Here is a 21,068-nt window from a genome sequence, read left to right on the forward strand (position 1 = left end):
AAATGTTTCAGATTGTTAAATATTTTTTTTATATACAACATGTAGTTTTCTAATGATTGTTTCAAATATAATCATTTATTTGACATAAATATAACAACCTCAGCCCCAGGGAATCACACTTTTTGGGGGATCCTCTTTGTGAGCCACACATCATTACTGCTTAACTGATAGAATCGGTAAATGACTTAAAACTGATCTCGACTGACAACAAGACACAAGCTAAAAGATCTGAAACAGCAACATCTGCTTAAAGAAATCCAAAAGCAGATGAGAAACAAAGTCGCTGGTTTCTACCAGACTGGAAAGGGTTACCGCGCCACTTCTAAGGTTTTGCAGCAAAACAAATCGAGAGCCATTATCCGCGGATGAAGAAAACTTGCAACAGTGATGAACCTTCCCAGGAGCGGCGGGCCTGCCAAAATTACTCTTAGAGCGAATCAATGACTCATTCAGGTGGTCACAACAGAACCCAGAACGACAAAAACGGGCATAAATAGCTTTTTGGAAAGTGTGTGTGTGTGTGTGTGTGTGTGTGTGTGTGTGTGTGTGTGTGTGTGTGTGTGTGTGTGTGTGTGTGTGTGTGTGTGTGTGTGTGCGTGCCTGTGTGTGTGTGTGTGTGTGGCATTACATGTGGCGTAAAGACAACAACGCATTTCTGAAAAAAAAAGTCACCTTACACCTAAAACATGGTGGTAGTGTCATAGTCTGGGCAGGGTTTGCTGCTCTAGACTTGCTGTAATTCATGAAATCATGAATTATGCCCTCAACAACAAAAACCTTGAAGGATAATGTTAACTTATGACTTTAGGCTCAGCACAATTACAATGCAGGACAGTGCTCCAAAGCAAAACAGCAAGCCCACTTCTGAATGGCAAGAAAAACACTCACATACACACAAAAAACACACAAAGGTGTGGCAAAGTGTGGACTTATATCCACTGGAAATTCTCTGGCATGGCCTTAAATAGGTTTTTCATGCTCTAAAACCCTTAAATGTAAGCAAAATAAAACCTATTATTGTATGACACGTGTGATGGCAGTAGTTGACGCCACGGGGCCAATAACTTCTTCATGTAGAGCCAGGCTGTTTTGGATAACTTTGCTCCTATTTAACAAGTTGAATCATCATTCGAAAAACCTTCTTTTTTTTTTTTTTTGTATTTACTCACTTTTTAATAAGACAAAGCCGAAAGAGAAGAAACCTGTAACCCACTAGATGTTCACAGCAATGTGCAAATCCTATAAAAGCAAACATTGATTTAAGTGATGTGAAAAAAACATTAGATATCATTTAGAGATAAGTGCCTTAATTATCATATATGTGTTAAAAATATTATCAGTAATACAAATAAAAAACGGTTACAATAACAAGGTAGATTCCCTGAGCTTTGAACAAAAAAAAGAATCAAAAAGTTAATTTGGCTGCTTCTCTTGTGTAACAATGACCCCTAGTGTTGATGAAAGAGACTTCATCTGGAAGCCACGCATCTCTCAGCACAGATGCCAATACCACAGATGTGTTAATCCCTTTGCCTCATGTTTGAGCATAAAACAAGGGGGTCAAGCTATACATTGAAAGCAAGCCCGATAATCCAAACTTGTGAACGAGCGTCGGAGCTGTCAGGCGCTAAATCCGAGAAAAAGAACAGCTACACAGCTTAGATTAAGCCAACCATCCCCCAGTCAGACCACAAAGGCTTCTTTGTACTTGGATGGCATATAAAAAAGGAGTAGAATTGTTTTTTGGCAGGAATTTTCAATTATAGTTTGTTCTCACTGCAGAAGAGGGTTATAAAAGCTCACTTAAATAAGCCAGAGACATTTGATTTTAATGCAGAGATAAAGACTCGCAGCAAAAAAGTAAACACATTTAATTAATCAACATTTTTTTCATTAGTGCAAAGAGACACCATTTCGATTCCTACTGCGATCACACCTCTTCACAGAGTAGGAGGCCTATGGGAGCTTGTGGAGCTGCATGGCCCCAGATAAAAGAGGAGCAGGCCCCTGATGCATCACTGGTAGCGACAAATTATCATCGATAGCACTCCACCACATCACCATCAATCTCTCTTTTGAAAGACAAAAGTATCCCTCCGTACTAAATCGCGAAATCAATGCATTTCTATCAGCGAGAGGGATCGGCGCTCCAGTGATCTCTGTGGGAGAGTAATGTGAAATCCATCGCAGGTTAGTGCTCGTGGCCCGGACATGATCAAAGACAAGAGCCCAGAAAAGTTTGTATTGATCAGCCGTCACAGAGCGGCAGCCGAGGAGTGGAAATGCGATTGGAATTTGAAACACTGGACACTGGAGATAAATCGACTTTGATCTTATTAGCAAAAAAAAAATGCATTAACTTGTTGCGCAACAATGCTGATTCACTGTAACTGTGTGCCCATGACTATGATTTATCGTTATTTCTGTTTTCAGATGTGACACCGCTCGTTTTAAAGTGCAGCCTCATATTGAACTTATGAAATCCAGCTATGTAGACGAGTCATGAGTGAGACACCGGAGCAGAAAACAAAAATGCTAATCCAGGGAGGCGTAACGGTACATGCAGTCGTACTGAACCTTACGGTAGAGATGTCACTCACAGGTGCTCTCATCCAGATCAGGACGCATGTACGTGCTTTTTTGTTTTCTGTTAACTGAGAGGGAAAAAAGTCAATTGAGCCTCTATTTAAAGCATTCCACACCAAAGCAATGCAACAATGGGTCGGAGAAATGACGTGTAAGTGGTTAAACTTAGACCAACCTGCTTCTGGTTAATCACCACAGCACAGAGTGATGCACTGAAGGGGGGGGGGGGGGGGGTTGGACACTTGGTGAACTAAATCCTTCTAAAATTATATAGTCACATAGTTAATCATTAGATGATGACAGACTGTTTCTTTATTTAATCTAAGTCCATGACATCCAGTTATTTTACTTTCCCCTACTACTTTGCAGTTTGTTATGGACACTTTGCAAGTCTTACTAAAGTTTAAAAAAAAAAAAAACATTAAATACTCTACTTGGCACCATCAGACACTATATACTGATTAGTTTTTAACAAGTGACCCAGTATTTAAACAATATAACATCAGGTGAGTGGTTGTTTAACATTCAGTAGATAGCTTTCCATTTAGTATTTTACACTGTAACAATTTATTTAGGTTCGTACAGCCTATTATGTTCTGTGACGTTAGGAACAAATTAAATAAGACATGATCTATTTTCCTATTGTTCAATTATTACAACATGAAAGACACCTGCCAGTTGTTTCACTTCACCTTTTGTCTGACATTTGAGTTATATCAGTGTTTTCTCCAAATTTTTTTAGAGCTATTACCACTTCTCTAAAAGAGGACATAAACATTAGATGAACAGCACTACTTTCCACTTTGCTAATTTTTTAAAGAAAAAAAAAAAAGAATGTCCCTGCATGCTTAGATTGAACTGGCAGTTTAATTGTGCGTAAAATTTTTGCATAGAAATACAAGTGTTCAAGTTAAAATTTGAAGTGAGAATTAAACCAGAAGAATCCTGAAGTGAAAATTCTGAGTGACAATCTCAACCTTAAAATCCAATATGGCTGCTGTGTGTTAAAACCGTGGTGCTAGCTGTAGTGAAAATTCCAGTCCTGAAAGTTTGGATCTTATCACCCAGCGTTGCAAATAGCCATTAGCTTGTCACTGAGCACAGCAGTTATTGCAGCCCATTGGTTTTCTGACTAGCAACTGGATCGCAGTTAGCCTGGCTTTGGTTTCATTCTCAGATTCCTCTTCTGACATCAGAGGAAAGTAAAAGCAACTAAAACGTGTTCTGGGTTCTCTCTGTTCTGCTTCAGGTCATACGGGAGGAGTCCTATCACATATGTCTTGTAAGAATCCATTCAATCCATTTCTTCTTTGATAGTAGAACAGCAAGAAGTGCCTTGAGTTCTGCTCCTTTCCCCAAATGGATTCAATAGGAGCAATTCCAGATTGACAACGTGCAGAACATACAGTGCTACACATTATCAACCTGGCTGGCCAGGTTAACTAAATGCTACTCAGGTACCACTAATGTTACTTGTGGTGTAGCTCACACAGCTACGGGACTATTTTGTTTAACCACAAAGACAGTTTCAGAAGGTTTTTAATTTTATGGAGAATTTACTAGTTTTCAAACCCTGCCTTGCAGTTAGACATGGTTTGCTGTTGCTAATTTAAATAAACGTCCAAAAGAAACTTAGAATTTGGTTGTTGCATTTGTTTCTTTTAGCTTTTGAACCATAATTGTACCGAACCATGATCCAATAACTACAGAGGATACTGGACCATGATTTAGATGTGCTGTGACACATCTACAAATAAATTATGGGGGGGAAACAAAAGAAACAGAGACATTTCTTAAAGGTGTCATGACATCACTGTATAAACCATTTGATGTAGTTGATATTGCGTAAATTCTCCCAAGAATTTCATAAAACAAAATAACATCAGCTTGTTATTTTGCCAGGCCAAATGTCCCTCCTCAGTAAAACGGTTGGTTGTGGTAATGATATGCAGCTCTACCACGTTGACTTCACTCTGACTGGCTACAACCATATTTGGAAACCCGGTCACACCCTCACCACTTTCCCCCTCCATCCACACATCCCTTCTCGGCTGCAAATCCATTATTATGTTTTTTTGGCTAATGGAAGTGTTTGTGTTGCAGCCGGATGTCTGAGAGGCGAGGCCAAGCTGACCAAAGGCTTTAACCTGCCGGTCAGCACAGTGGGACATAATTCAATAACAATATACATATATATTGATCAATAGACGTATATCCATGATCGAAAAAAGGGTCAATAAAAAGTTCAATAGAAAAGGTTTCCTTCTTTTTGCATTCGAGTATATCATGTAGGTTAATATTACAGTCATTACATCTTCCCAACCAATCACAAACGCAGACCCAGGAAGGCTCCACCCCCTTCAAAGAGTTCAGAGAACAAGCGTTCGTTTTCATTTTTTTTAAATAGTTGCAGTTTTGGTAAAAAGTTGGTTGAATAAAGGGTTGAGTTTTAATTCAGTGTTTGTGTGTTCTGTATCTAAATGTTGGTTGCTAAGCAACAGCATAAAATGGCCAGGGCTACACTTTATATCGATCAATATGATTTCTATTTCATTGATGTGCTTTTTTTCTACATCGTCCAGTCCTAGTGGGACTGAAATAAAAAGCCGCAGGGCGGCGGGGAGCTCGCTGCAGGAGCCCTGCTGCAACACAGGAATATGCAGAGAGCTGGTTCTCCCGGGCAGCGACAGGAAAATCGTGCCGCTGACAGCGCTTTAGCTTTAGTCAACTGGATTTTTCAGTTACAAACACACCTTCCTTACATTTGACATCATTTAGAAATGAAATAAACTTATAGGTAAAAACAGCGTTGTGGTCCCCACCTTCTGTATCGGTACCGAAGTTTTTTTGTTTGATCCGTTTGTTCAAAATCTCAGACTTGAATTCCCCCACTGGAAACAGTCTTAAGTAAATTCCCCATAAATGAACTTCAGCCACTCTTCTGTGTTTCTCTCGTCCTTCAGGAGTAAGTGGAAGCTTCATGCGTTTTAGACCACCCTCGGACATATCAGCTCCCCTTTTTAGTAACCGCTGTGAGGTTAGTCTGAGGTTGAATATGGTTGAATATATGTCTGCCTCCTGTTTGAGCTGATACAGTGAGGCTGATCTGGGGCTGCCGCTCCTCCTCTTCCTCCTCTGGAGTGGAGCAGTCAAACATGCTAGCTCGACTCACGCCTGGTGCATCAGCTGAGGGGGATGGGGGTCTGTTTTTTTATGGTGTGCTCTGATTGGAGGATATGAATTACGTAGTTAGGCAACCCGTTTTCTGATCTGACCATTTTTGACCAACGCAGCGATGCTGACCCTGAACAGCTCCTTTGATATTCACTTTTGACATTCACTGGACCTCATCAGTGCACAACAGATCATATTATATCCACAAAAATTAATATTGTTGTATTGTTGTCCCCTTTAAAATGTTTGATTATAGCAGCATCAGAGAGATAATATCAGTACCATGATTAAGCATTTTTTTAAAGGAACCCTTACCTTTGGCCACTTGGGATTGAGCCCACAAGCTTTCTCGGCGTCCTCCAGAGCTGCTTCGTGTTGGCCCAGTTTGAGGAACGCTCCCGAACGGTTACTGTATAGGATGCAGTTCTGTGGGTCGGCCTGCAAAGCGTCGCCGCACAACCGCACGGCCTCCTGGAAGTCGCCCTTCTGACACGCCTCGTTGCTCTGCCGCACTTTCTCCATGAACTCGGCCTTGCTGAGGCCGCACCTCGACCCGTCGTCCCCGCCAACGCACCGAATAGGCCTGCCCGCTGTCCGAGAGCCGAAGACTGAAAACTGGAGGAATGGGCAGAGAGAGAAAAATTAGCTTGGCTAGAAAAAAAAAACAAAGCATCAACAGGGTTGTCTTTTTTACAGATGAAACTAATGAACTAGTTGACGAAGGCTGCGCTCCAACAAGCGTCCTAGTAAACCACAACAGCCTCCTGATTACGAGCGCTGCTGAGATGCCAAACAAACATGCGCGTGAAATATTCATGTGCTGTGCTTTGGCTGCTGTAATGTGACAAAATGGCTGCTGTCCACTGACAAAAACAGCAGCTGGAGTGTGAGGTAAATTTCATGAAGAAGGCCGTCAAAGAGAGTCGCACGAAGCAGCCCACATTCAGCCGTTCTTCCTTCCTTGCAACAATTGTGGATAGTGCAGAACTTTAGCTAAAAAAAAAAAAGAAATAGGGTATTGCAACGTTGAAGCACAGACGTGATTAATAAACCTAAAGTAATGCCCAACACTAGATTTAATCATAGGTGTTATTAATTTCATCTGTTATCTTTCAGACCAGTGCCTGCAGCAATTAAGAATCTTTATTGTCATCATGTGTTAGTGAGATTCACAGGTTTTTTGTTGTTGTTTTATTTTTTCTTTGTTTTTATTGCAACAACACTTCCTGAAAAGCGTGAAAATAGTCCTTCGTATTGAATAAAATGTTCAATGCAGAAAGACAGATAGCGATCCCTGTGATTTTTTATTTGTTTTAGTTTTAAATCCCTTATTAAACTTAATCTAAACATTGGGGCATTTGTTTCTAATAATTTCATACTCTGAGATGTACTTAATCATTCCGAAGTATCTCTATCTTTGTTGGTGAAAAACTCATTTTTGATCAAGAGTAAGAATTTGTAAAATTTCTAAGACATAAAGCTATAATATAATCTTAAAGTAGCAAGATCTCCCACTTTTCAAGAACATCTAATATTAATTTGAATGAATTTATTCAGTGGAACAATGTTTTGTTTTTTGGGTTGTTTTTGTTTGTTTCTCTTTCTTTTCTTTTACCAAATCACAGGCTTTACTATTATTGACACCCCTGTCAATAATCTTAACCACCCCCCTTTTGCCAATAGGACAACAAATACGTTTCTCCATTAACATTTCTCAAGGTTGAAGTAATAAAGTGGGATCTTTGACTATTCTTCTTGGTACAATCTCTCTAGATAATCGAGTCCTGGGTTCCCTCGTTTGCTTTCTGTGCTTCAGCTCGCACGTCCTCTCCAGAATTCAGGTCTGAGGACAGAGACAATTGTGGACGGTGTCTGGTGAAACATTTCTGTGTTGATTCAGCCATGTCCGTTGTATCACTGTCCTGATAACCCTTTTTAGGTTTCTGGCACAGTTTACTAGATTTTGTCTTTTAAACGTCCTTGTATTTCGAGACGTTCACGATGTGATGCACCCCAGCGAGGTTCCTAAGCCCTCTGGAACAGAATCAGACCCACAGCATCACACACCCTCCACCATACTGCAGTGGGCACGAGGTGCCCGTGCATATACTCATTCTTCATGAACTTCAAACGATCAACACACTTCTGTCTTAGTTTAATGGCTTGTTCTCTTGTCTTTCCTTTACGAAGACTTGCTCACAGAAAAAGCACCTTAGTCATGTCATGTTCACACCCCAGGACTTACAAGACTCCTAATAAGATAGAATCTTACCAAAAAGTTAAAGTTAGTTATGGCCTTTTTCTAATCATGGAGAAGACTGCTGACTTGACAACTGTCCAGCAGAGAGTCACTGAGACCCGACATAAGAAGATACAAGGAGGGTCGGCCAAAAAAAGATCACTGCCGAAAAAGCTGCTCGGCTGGAAAGTTTAGTGAACAGAAAAAGGCAAATAGAAAATGGTGCAGGGGCAACAGGGTTGACTGCATCCTTTAGAATATGATATGGGATGCATAGCCCATCCAAGAGCTCGGTGGAGACTCGTGCGACTGGAGTCAGAGCTTCAAGGGGCAACCACACACAGACGTATCCACAGACGTATCCACAGGCTCCTGTCTCAGTAAACGGACAGGCAGTGGAGGTGGTGCAAGAGTACAAGTACATGGGTGTAGTGATGGACAACAATCATCATCCCAGGCTGATGCACGGTGCAGGAAAGCCCACCAGAGGATGCACTTTCTTCGAAAATTGAGGAGTTTTAATGTTAATTGTGTCTTTATGAAAATGTTTTATTGAATCTGTTCTCACCGTTTCCTTTTTTTTGCTGGTTTGGTTCGCTGGATCTGAAAAACCTTAACCGCTTGCAGAGTGTCGTTAAAGAATACGGAAAAATCATTGGAGCACAACTGAATGACATTATGGACCTATTCAAGTCCAGATCAGTGACCAAAGCCAAAAAAGTGTTGGCAGACCCCCCAGTACAAAGACTTTAAGCCCCTCCTCTAAGGTAGGAGATACGCCCTCCCAAGGTGTCAAAGCAACAGACTAAAACTCTGTTTTGTCCCTACAGTTACTGGCTTTTTATACAAACTCTAGATTCTCAGGTCCTGATTTAAGGTCGCTATTTAATTGCTGCACTTTAATTTTGACTTCAACTTCAGCTTTGATCGTTAATCTTTACTTCAAGTCTTAGCTCCAGTCTTATTTCTTTTGCAAATGTGTGTTTTAGATTGATCTCCATTAACTTTATAAGTCGCTTTGTATCCTTCTGTCTTGTTGATTGTCTGTATTTTTTGTGTGATGGTTGCTACTACTATTACTTGCTGCAAACAAATTGCCCTTCGGGGACCTAATAAGGTAAAGTCTAAGGTCCAAACTACAGATGTCAAAAATGTCTTACCTACAGAGGATACTTCACCAGCACTTCATGATCCCCTCTCCTGTCAACCTTTATGGAGATCCTGGTTTCACTTTCCAAACATATCAATTCCTTGTGTAATGACCGTAGTATTACTGTGCATGACTGGACGGCAAACTAGTCTCACCCACACCCACAGAGCCTTTTCAAAAGGGAGACAAGACCTTCTGGGCTGAAGGTCACCATTGAAGCAACCCGAGCTTCCTGAAGACCTCAGCAGAGCCCAGAGGCTCATCTCCTCCATGCCATGCCGCACTGATGCAGTAATTCATGCAAAGGGAGCCCTGACAATGGATCGAGTGTATTTACTGTACAACACATAAAAATACTTTTCAGCGGGCCGACACCTTTGTAGTTTCTCTGTGTGAGATTGTAATCCTGCAATAAAGGAGACATTTATTTTACCGGAGGTGGCAACGCGCGAGGAGGGCACCGTCAACTTTTGTCACATTAAAGTTTTAATCACAGCATAAAACTGTACCTCCAGTGCCTGAAACCGCGGCTCAGGTCAAAGCGCTTCTGCTGTTTTTCACATCTGTCAAACCTTTATTTATCTGGATGCAGCTGTTTGAACCGGCATCAGCAGAATAAACTGAACCGAGTAAAGACACCGATGAATTCCCTTCCTGGTTCAACCTGAGTCCTCCTGCATGGTTGCATTTTCGTTTATCCCCATCGCCTCAGCTCCTATACCAACACGAAGAGCAGTTTAATCCCTCGGTAACAGCACCCAGCCAGTAATTACTGAGCAATTACACAATGTAGGTTAGAACTGTTAACGTTAAACCATTTTGCTAAGAGTTACTACGTTCAGAAATCCATCTTCGGCCTCTCTTTTCTGGAGCCAGCGTCCACTGCACCTCTCTCTCACACCACACCTCCTCCAGCTGAATTGTGGGATAGGGCGGGCTTGGTAATTACTTCCAGAGGCCCACAGAGAGAGAGAGAGAGAGAGGACCAGCTGAAATGGGAGCTCTGTGGCTCAAGGGAATTCAGCATCAAGCAAAGTTACAATACAGCCTCCTAATGACAAAATGAAAAGAGCTGACTCATCTCTGAGCGTGGGAAGTCTGTGAACTTTGGGTGAAAACCTTAATAAAGCCGCAGGTAACATGAAGCTCTGCGCTTCTTCCATGCTGGACTATAAAGGGGGGGGGGGGGTGACAACCACTCTACAACAGTCAACCAATGTCCACATGCATCCAAAGAAGTGTCAGGAGAAGGATCAATGGCGGATTAGTGGCCCCCAAGGCTGGGGAGCATGCAGCTTTCTCTCCTCTCTCTCCCAGAAGTCTGCAGCAGGAGACCGGGGGGGGGGGGGCTGCATGCCTTCTGCATGTGGGCAGCACTGGCAGGAAGGGTGGAGATGGGAGACATAACGAGCGTCTGCACCCACTCTGGGGACCCCCACACTTCCACCCTGATCAAACGGAGATCCACCCGGACGCATGCATGCGGACTAACAGCTCGGTTTGACTGATCTTGTGGCGACTATAACTTTCTGCTACAGCCAGCATGAGCGGCGCAAGCTGCTGGAACAACAATGACAAGTGTTTTGCATGAATTCCCTTTCATAAAAAAAATAAAAAACACTTTCAGGCTGGTTATGGTGTCTGCTCCAGCAGTCCACGGCGCGCAGCTCAGGACGCACGGCTGGAAAATCGATCGATTTTACGAGGTCATTTGGAATTTCCTTCCCAGGACGCGGGGCAAAATAAAAACGGAGCAATAAAGAAAAGAAAGAGAGAAAGAAAAGAAAGCGCAAAGCTATTGTTCTGGGAAGCTGTTTACCTTTTCTTTCAGAGTCGCTTGCCTCTCCATCCTGGCTGACTGCGTGTGTTTGTGTAACGGCTTATCGGTCTCATCCCATCCCAATCCCTGCAGATTTAGTGGCGAGTTTGTTTGTGCATGTAGACGCGCTGCAAAGTTTGTCCAAGTAAGTCCCCCCTTTGCGCTGGAGAAGAAGGTCGATCGGCGCTGGAGGAAGTCCGCGAAAAGCTCAGCTGCATACGCTGTTCAGGAGAAAGTTTCCTCAAGGAAAGTGCGCCATGTTGTCAAATCTTTTTCTTTTTTCTTTTTTCTTTTTTTTTTTCCTTTTTTCTCCTTCCTTCTCTCCCCCTGTTGCCGTAGAGAGGATCTGCTGCGCACACAAGGGTCTGCACTGAGTCAGGCCAGGGAAATGCATCAGTGGGGGAGCAGGGGAATGATCAACTCTTTGTAAACTCTTCTAAAAAAAACAACCTTTTTATGCGTAAAACGTGGCATCTTTCACCTCTTTGTTTTCAGTCATCTTGTGGAACAAATTTTAGTATGTGCGTTCAGCTGGACAACATTCAAAGGCGCACGTAAATGATTCAACCCCAGTGCTAATTAAGTTTACAGGCAAAATGATTATGATGGTTTTTGAAACCTGAATTTATGTCATTAAAACCTTTGTGTACCTTCATGCTGTCCCATGCTCAGTAGATAATGTATGACATTGTGCATGGAGCAATATGCATAAAATTGAATATCAGCTATTGGAAGGAGCATCTTTAAGGATCTCTTAGAAATATACAGTTGTTCCTTTAAGAAGTTTGGACACATTGGGAGATGATGATACTGATCTGGGTCTTTAACTGATTCAAAAACGATTTAAATCCAACCTAAAGTGCACTTTCAAAAGAGAACGCAGCTCCAGATTAAATGAATTGCTTCAACTGGCAATAAGTAATTTAATTAAGTTTACCCCAACTTAATTTATTTACAATGGTTTAACTTGACAGCTCAATAACTTAAGTTGCCTAACTTAATTCTATCGCTTGTTCCCAATTGAAGCAAGTGGTTTCAGTTGAAGCTGCATTCTCTTTTCACCTCGTGTACAGAAAAATACAACAGAATCCGCACTGTCGATATTTAGTACACAAAGACGAAGCCAAAATGTGCAACCTGCTTTGTGCTTCTAACCGATTTAAGAGGAAAACTAGCTGCTAGTTGCCGCTAATTAAAGCATATGGTTGACATGATCACCATCAGTAACCTCTACAAGAGCAGAAGTCAGCGCTGTGTCACTGGAGACGCTGGTCTAGACTGGTCCTGAGAACACATACGGGAAGTCTTGGTCTTGTCTCCGGTGTGCTGGACTCAGACCACAGCTGACATCTTCTTATTATTTCAGCTTGGTGTGTAACGTCTGGCTGCAAACGACTGGAACCAATTCAGCGTTTGAACATTTCAAAGCCAGTCAGTCACTTGTGCTCCTAGATGCCTATATACCAGCTTGTCTTCACCTAATTGTTGGTGCAGCGTGCCTAACGGAAAAAGTTGGTCTGCAGCTCCATTTTAGCTTGGCTTGCTAATGAGCTGCTGCTGCAGGCGGTCTCTTTAGACGTTTCCAGCAACAAGGACATTATCGTGATCAGGGCTGCCCAATAGCAGCAAAACATTTGAAATGCAATGATGTGGGTGAATTTCACGATAACATGACTTTGATAAATACACATGAGATTAAACAGTGTAAATGTCATTCTGCTTTGAGCTCATAGCAACACTGGACCCCAGATGATGAGTAGTAAATCTGTGCTGGATGAAACAAATGCCGTTAAAATATTTGACTGGCATGAATACCCTGAATGCATGGTTCTTGAATAATTACCTAACATTTATTGCAGTCCTAGAAGTCTGTCAAAAAATGCATATTGTGTACAGTGATATAACAATAACGATACCTGGTGTCTCATTGGTCTTGTCTTGGTCTTGATCTAATCTCCCTTCGACGCTGGGCGTTGTTTTGGTCTGGGTTAGGTGGTCTCTTTTCCTTAACATTAGCAGGAGTTTTTGGGAGCTTGTTGGATGGTGAGAACACAGATGTGTGTTAACACAATGCCAAGACAGCCACAGCGATAGCCTTAGAACAGCAATTGCAGGAATCATAGAGGACTAGAAACTCATATTCACACAATTTGCAGCTAAATAGTTTCAAGTGGTTTAGATCATTCAGAAGTGGAATCCATTTAGGACATTTGCCTGTCCACCTGGGAGTCAACATCCCAACAAGGTGATGGGTGTGTTTGTCTTAACTTTAACAATGCATACAATAGATATTTTAACATGTCACTACACCATTTTAGCTTTCAGATCCTAAGCTATACCACCAACTTTCTTGTCTAAATTAGTGAAATCAGGGAGTCTTCATGTATCTATCCTTCCCGTAGCGTGACGCAGTAAAGGGCACACAGTTCACTGCTTGATGTAAGACCAGGAAGCTGAAATAACTGTGTTTTGCTTACTTTTGGCTGATATTTTATTGCAGTTGTAGGTCACTCATCACTAAGAGGCGTGTAAGCAGTCTTTTTTATTTACAGCTGCTTACATTGAAAAGGGGTGCCCAAAATAATATTAGCTGTGGTTTGTGGTTTCAAGGATCTGGCATCAACAGTCCGTTCCATAAAGTGGCCAGTTTAGCCCGTACACTGCAGGAAACAAAGAGGTGGGTAAATCCGGCTTCAGAAAGTAAAAACATTGCCTATTTTCCCTTGTCCTGTTCACTTAACCAGGTGATTTTTTAGGCCCTGTCTATGCTGTGGAGCTGGAATGCAAATAGTTGGAACTAATAATTGCCCACGGTTTTTACTTACTGAACCCACAGCTCTGCAATTGACAATACAGAAGACGACATTTTGGGTCCACTGAGTTGTTGCAATCAATGTAATGGCTTTATGTAATTCACTTGTTTGTAGTCCCAGTTTTCATACATTACAAAACCAGGAAAGCGTTTTGGTACACCCCAAAACTAACAAGCAAGCATTCACATTCATTCTCAAGTCAGGCTGCAAGTCAGCCTAGATGGATTGTAAGTGCAGATCCTCACCAGGAGGTGGTGTGAGTAGCCTTAACTGAGAAAACTAAAAGTCAAGGGCTGCTGTTGATTTACATGCACGAAAATGCAAATACATGTTAAGTGAAAACATTACACATGTTCAAAAAGGGCAAAAGACAAAAAGAACTTGCAGCATATTTAACAACAGCTTTGTAGTTGTGCATCTTTTTAGTGCTCTCTCCATGTTCATGCTGTTTCACTGGCATTATATGTTTTTGTCAGAAGTGTTCATTAAAGTTTGACATTTCAAAGCAAGTTGTCTGCAAACACACTTGGATTATTTGTGGCATCCCCCAAGACTGTCCCAGCCCGGACGGGGACCCCCCACATAGAAAACCTCCATTGGCTGTGGTCTTAAAGGTTTAATTATCTGTGCTGTCATGTGAATCTGGAAGAAAATGCAAAAGGCTGTACTGTATGACAACAAACTGAAAAATACGTGCTCTGTTTAATCATTCAGCTTTAACACAAAATGTTGATAATTTTCATGCAGGGTTTAGAAAAATAAACAAAGTGTTGAAGCTGATTTATTTTTCAAGCCTTAGATTTGTTCCTGGCCAATATAATAAAGTCACTTTCTCTCACACAGAATGATGTATTTGTTAAATTAGGTCAGACAAATAATAAACATATATAACATTCAAGAGCTAGGTTAAATGGAGCGTTTATTACGTGACATATACATAGTTAAAAAAGTTTGATCAAATCTTTTTTTTTTCTATTCTATGTTAAAAAGAGGGTGTAATTAGTCCCAGGGCAGGTAAAAGGCGACCGCAAGTCCATGTCAACAAAAAAACACAGAGTCGCAAAAGCCAGGGTAAATCTCAGTACTGCTTGCATCACGTTTAAAACAAATTTGCTTTCAGCTTGGACGGATATTTTCAGCCCGCCAAGTAGACAGATTTCCCAGCCCTGTGTCGGGCCCATCAGCCTGAACTCCGGCTCATTCAGGTTTGAACCGTCCACTCACCCGGGGCCGGCCCACAGCCTGCTTTTGGCAGCTGCTAAAATTGTCTCAGCTCTTTTGGCAATGCCAGCTGTGAGCACAATTCCTTTAGAGGGGGGACAACATGCAAATGCTTGCGAGTAAAACCGTCAAGGGTTCCTCCAAAGGTGAGACGCTGAAGATTACGCTGATTCAAACTAAAGTTAAATCATTTCCAACAAGTTTGGCATCTCTGTTTTTGGTCCCTCCGAGCGGTGACCAAAGCCAGGGTGAATTATATTTCTTGAAAATATGATTTAATACACCAAATACTGACAGCTTCTGACAAATGCACTGCAAAAACGGAACTAGAAATAAGTAAAATGTTCTTAAAATTAGTGTATTTGTCCTTGATTTGAGCAGGTAAATAAGATTATCTGCCAACAGAATAAGATTTTTGCACCTAAAATAGGAACAATTCATCTCCATCATCTTATTTCAAGTGCAGGATGTCTAATTATCTTATTTTAGGGGTCAAAATACTCATATTCCACTGACAGATAAGATTATTTACCTGCCGATATCAAGGATAAATACACTAAATTTAAAAAGATTTTACTTATTTTTAGATCCGTTTTTGCAGTGTGGCCCGCAGCCTGAGAGAATGGGATAAAATGTGTTGGGTGTAAACTCATTGATCTTCACCCCATCCCGCCCTGGCGGTGACTGGGAGGGGTCAGCCTGCCAGAATGCCTGCAGATGATTGGACGGAGGTGTGTCTCCTTTGGGAAGCCCACCCTTAAAGAAGGTATATATTCATTTTACGTACAGGGAGGCCAGAAATAAGAGCGTTAGGGATCGATAACTTCCCACCTGGCCTGATTCCACATCCTCCGACGGCGTCTGGTAAGTCGATGCATGCTCAAAGTGAGGAGGGGGGAAAGCATCAAAAAGGAGCCACACACCCATGTGGGCTTAAACAAAACACAATGGTACACCTCTGTCCTCATGAAAACATCTCCCTCCTCGTCTTCTCCTCTGTGATCAGTGAGATGAAGACCCAGCAGCCTCTTCACGTGGCCACTCCGGTGAGGCACAGCCTGGCTCTCACCAAGGCGGCCGGCACCTCTGTCTACCTCAAGCTGGACTCGTCCCAGCCGACAGGTTCCTTTAAGATCAGAGGCATCGGCCACCTCTGCAAAACAGTAAGTGATGTCCTCCTGCTCTTTGGTGGCCGGCCCCAACGAACCAGTGCAAAAGGAACCTGCATGGACCGGTTTAGGCAGCGCAAACACAAGGCCTGTGGTGAGCTGGTGCTTGACTGAGTTGCTTTTCTTTCAGTGGGCAGAGCGAGGATGTGAGAGATTCGTCTGCTGTTCAGGTGAGCACTCAACTAAAGCACTGCAAAAAGGGAACTAAAAATAACAAAATTTTTCTTGAATTGAGAGTATTTGTCCTTTATTTGAGCAGGTAAATAAGATGATCTGCCAATGAAAAGAGTAATTTTACTCCTAAAATAAGATAATTAGATATAATGCAGTTGAAATAAGATGATGGAGATGAGTTCTTCCTATTTCACTGCAAAAACGGAACTAAAAATAAGTAAAATCTTCTTAAAATGAGTGTATCTGGCCTTGATTTGAGCAGGTAAATAAGATGATATGCCAATAGAATAATAGATTTGTGCACTTAAAATAGGAACAATTCATCTCCATCATCCTATTTCAAGTGCATCATGTCTAATTATCTTAATTTAGGGGTCAAAATACTCATTCCATTGGCAAATGATCATATTTACCTGCTCAGATCAAGGACAAAAACACTATGTTTAAGAACATTTTGCTTATTTTTAGATCCGTTTTTGCAGTGTTTAAGTGCAGAAATCTTATTCCATTGGCAGATTATCTTATTTACCGAGCCAAATAAAGTACAAATACACTCATTTCAAGAAAAATTTAACTTATTTTTAGTTTAGTTTAGTTTAGTCTGTTTTTGCAGTGAGGACGGTCACTGTTGCTTCTGTTGTCGTCTGAGCGCCTGATGGATTTGGTGGCGTCCCGCAGGAGGAAACGCTGGCATGGCAGCTGCCTACTCTGCACGCCAGCTGGGGATTCCTGCAACCATCGTGGTGCCGAGCGTCACCCCCAGGCAGACGGTGGAGAGGCTGAAGGACGAGGGGGCAGACGTCGTCGTCCATGGAAAGGTTCGTCACCTCAGCTGGGATCAGATCAACTACTGTCGTGTTTTTAGACTAGCGCTGTGTAAGTTTTGCATTTAAGCAAACCAGGTCCTATCAGAAGCAGACGAATGACCAAAAGGTCAAACATTGTATAACATTTTGGTTTAGAGAATTAATTCTCACACCCAAATGGGATGAAACTAGTCGACGTTGTTAAACTATAACAATAAAAACAAGATGTTTAAGGCTTTTGTCCATTTTTACTGATTCGAAATTTAAAACAAAGCTGCATCTTGTCTTTTTCAGGCTCTGAATGAAAGCATTGAATATGGACAGCAGCTCGTGGCAAACAACCCGGGCTGGATATACGTCTCTCCCTTTGACAACCCGCTCATATGGTGAGACAAAGTGAGCCATTACTGCAGCGCCTTATGAAAGCACGCATACATCCAGAGCCTTTTCCTTTTTTTTCTTTTTTTTGTCATGCTACAACTCAAAATGCACAAGTCTGATGCAAGATACCAAAACAAAGCAGTGCAGAAAGATGAAGTGGAAGAAAAGAAGGTGCTCTGGCCAAATGAGAGGACAACGTAACATTGCTCTGAACCCATCTTGCTCCAAGTGAAGCATGGTCTGAGCTATTTTTCAAAGAACATTCTGCTAATTATTGGCTTACACTGCGAAAAGGGAACTAAAAGTAAGCACATTTATTCTTGAAATGAGTGTAGTTGTCCTTGATTTGAGAAGGTAAATAAGATGATTTGTCAATTGAATAATATTTTTACACTTAGAATAGGAATACATCCTTTCCATCATCTTATTTCAAGAGCAGTATATCTAATTATCTTATTTTAAGGGTAAAACACTCATTCTGTTGGCAGATCATCTTATTTACCTGCTCAAATCAAGGACAAATCAAGAAAACTTTACTTACTTTTAGTGCCCTTTTTGCAGTGTAGCCATATTTTTATCTGCAAAAAGTCAGGTATTTATTTTCCTATGACTTTAATACACTGTGTTAGTCGACCACATTAAACCCTTTGAATTTTCAGCCTCCGGTTTTGCAGTATGTGGGGGCGAAAAAAAGTCTCAAGGGGATTGGAATACTATTGCAGGACACTGGAGGTGCAAATCAAAGTCCAACCTGTCTGGAAATGAGCAGCATGCTCAGGACCGATAGTAATACCTGTCTTATCATTTCCCCTCATCCGTACGTTAACAGGAGCCGGGCCTTTCAGATATCACACGGCTAACACTACCAGCTTTTCAGACACCACATTGTAAACATCCCTGTGAAGGTCTCACACAAAGAGGGAAAAAAGCAGACTATTTGTCTTTAGAGCAGCTGATGGGGAGTTTGTATTTCAAAAGCAGCAAACAGAAAGACCCATCTGGCAGCAGTTTCCACAGATTGCCCACACTGAGTGTAACTCCGCGTCCTCCTCCTCTGTGAAGGGAAGGGCACACGTCTTTGGTGAAGGAGCTGGAGCAGGATCTGAAGGAGAAGCCTGGAGCCGTCGTGCTGTCGGTGGGAGGTGGAGGCTTGCTGAACGGAGTGGTGGAAGGACTTCGCCGCGCCGGCTGGGCGGACGTGCCCATCGTAGCCATGGAAACCGTGGGAGCACACAGCCTGAACGCAGCCGTGGAGGCCGGAGAGCTGGTCACTTTACCTGCCATCACGAGGTACTGCTCAGGTTTACCGGTCACGTTATCACCTGGTTTCAATGCCTTTTGGGTTGTTGTTTTTTCCTCTCCTCCTGACCCAACTGATATGCTTGGCACCACAGCGTTGCAACCACACTGGGCCTGGTGAGGGTGTCTGCTCAGACGATGAAGCTAGTGGACGAACACACAGTTTTCTCACAAGTGGTCACTGACCAGGAGGCTGTGAGAGCTGTCGAACTTTTTCTGGGTGAGGGAAAGTTATCTGTCACTAAATCAGACTCAACGTTTACTGTCTAAGATCAATTGGGATTGACAAAAAATACTTTTAGCTGCTAAATTCCGGAATAAAGAGGGAGACGATATTTATTGGTTTCTTCAAAGTCAGAAGCTTACATACACCAAGATTACCAAGCCATGTTTTGTAACCTCCTGTTACAGCGATTGACTTAAATGATTGCGCTCCTGTGGATGTATTTTTAAAGGTCTTAAAAACACTGCTTGCATTTGTGATGTCGGAGGAGAACCAAATGAAACCGGGAAGAGAACTGTAGGCGTCCCCTAAGCCTGGTTCATCTTTAGAGAGGATTGTCCAGGTACCTCCAGGAGAAATGTTCATCTGTATAAGCAATTATATAGAAGTACAAACATCATAATGTTCAGAAAGGTGGTGGCTGGTTAGAAAGTGCCATCATTATGTACTGACACGGGCTGAAAGGCCGCTCAGAGAGGAAGAAGCCATTACCCAAAAGCAACATAAAAAAGCCATATTAAAGTTTGCCAACGCACTCAGGTACAAAGAACTTTATTTTTGGTGACAGGTCTAATGGTCTAATGGATCTAAAGATAAAACTGTTTGGCCATTCTGACCGGTGGTGTATCTGGAGGGGAAAACAACATGTAAACGTGACGAACCAACATGATCCAGTGGGTCTTCCAAATGGACAATGGCTGTAAAACCTGACTCTGCTCCACCAGTTCTGTCTGGAGAAATGGCCCAAAATTACAGTAAGCCACTGGAAGAAACCTTTGAAAGGACACTCAATATCGCTTGACCCAAGTCTTCGCGTTTAAAAGGCAATCACACCAAACGATAATAAGGAGATGCTTGCACACTTCTAAATTCAAAGAATTTTCTCTCTCCCAAAATCTGACATGCAGCTAATAAAAATAATTTTAATAATCCTGATTGAGCTAAAACAGGAAAGGTTTGTCTGATTTAAAGTTGGACAGTGACATTTCTTTTTGTAGCGTAAGCGAGTATCTGTTTTTAAGTGGATAACTCAGCCGTGGAACTGATCTGTCCAGTTTTCCTCTCCTTGCAGACGATGAAAAGATCCTGGTGGAGCCGGCCTGCGGTGCGGCCCTGGCAGCCGTCTACAGTGACGTTATCAAAAGGCTGCAGGCCGAGGGCAAGCTGGCCCGGCCCCTGGGCCCCGTGGTGGTGATTGTGTGCGGCGGCAACAACATCAGCATGGAGCAGCTCCAGAGGCTGAAGAAACAGCTCGGCATGATCTAGTGCCGCCGACTACCTCGGGTCTTCCCGACCTTTTTGTTTCTGCCTCTCTGCCCATCAGCCGTCCATAAACAACGTTATTCACGCGCTCCTTGGTTCGAATCATTCCTGGCTGAAAAACTCTTGTGAGCGCTGATACTGACTAAAATGCTGCGGTGGGATGGTGCAAATATATATTTTTTTTATTTAAAGATTCAAATGTGTTTTTTTTTTAAACAATCTAAAATTCCGTTTTTTTAAAAAGGTATGGACGTATGATGCGGAAAACTGACACACTGCCTTGGCATTTTGTTTTAAACATCTTTGCTTGCTTGTAAAAACGTCTGTGTAATGTTGTTTAGCTTTTTTATTTGTACTCAAAAGATTAATAAACGTTTCTTTGTTTTTCTTATCTCTCTGTCGTCTTGTTCCTGAATAATAAACTTTAAAATGCTGCTCAGTCTACTTCCTCATACCATAAGCTTCAACTATCACACACACTTCTGTGTATATGTAGCCTAGCAGTGCAAAGCTGCAGAGGCACAGCTTAATTTGGAAACATAGGAAAAAAATAAAATAAAATAAAATGTACTCCTTTTGATGACCTGTATTTGTCTAACAATTGTGTTTATCGATTTAAAGGTAAAGCATGTTGAGATTCAATGTATTTAACTTAACAATTTCAAACTAAAATGAAGACCTTTAACACCATCTGAACTAAATTAAACAGGTTTGAGGTTTCACATCATCACTGCCTGGTATAAACCCAAGA

At 41.9% G+C, this 21,068-nt stretch overlaps 2 protein-coding genes across 2 annotated transcripts; one reads left to right on the plus strand and one right to left on the minus strand.

Moving 5' to 3' along the window:
- Window positions 1-2,535: 2,535 nt before the first annotated feature.
- LOC118564792 (tetratricopeptide repeat protein 28-like) lies at window positions 2,536-11,280 on the minus strand. The gene is made up of 3 exons (XM_036143912.1): window positions 10,969-11,280; window positions 6,076-6,375; window positions 2,536-2,577 (listed from the first exon to the last, which is right to left on the minus strand). The coding sequence occupies exons 1-3, from the start codon at window positions 10,996-10,998 to the stop codon at window positions 2,536-2,538; spliced, it is 372 nt and encodes a 123-aa protein (XP_035999805.1). The 5' UTR covers window positions 10,999-11,280.
- Window positions 11,281-15,776: 4,496 nt separating this feature from the next.
- LOC105939199 (L-serine dehydratase/L-threonine deaminase) lies at window positions 15,777-20,708 on the plus strand. The gene is made up of 8 exons (XM_012881273.3): window positions 15,777-15,866; window positions 16,009-16,165; window positions 16,302-16,341; window positions 17,024-17,163; window positions 17,446-17,537; window positions 18,595-18,822; window positions 18,927-19,051; window positions 20,127-20,708. The coding sequence occupies exons 2-8, from the start codon at window positions 16,013-16,015 to the stop codon at window positions 20,318-20,320; spliced, it is 972 nt and encodes a 323-aa protein (XP_012736727.2). The 5' UTR covers window positions 15,777-15,866; window positions 16,009-16,012; the 3' UTR covers window positions 20,321-20,708.
- Window positions 20,709-21,068: the final 360 nt, after the last annotated feature.

Source organism: Fundulus heteroclitus, chromosome 12 (genome assembly GCF_011125445.2).
Source record: "Fundulus heteroclitus isolate FHET01 chromosome 12, MU-UCD_Fhet_4.1, whole genome shotgun sequence".
Classification (NCBI taxonomy): Eukaryota; Metazoa; Chordata; class Actinopteri; order Cyprinodontiformes; family Fundulidae; genus Fundulus; species Fundulus heteroclitus.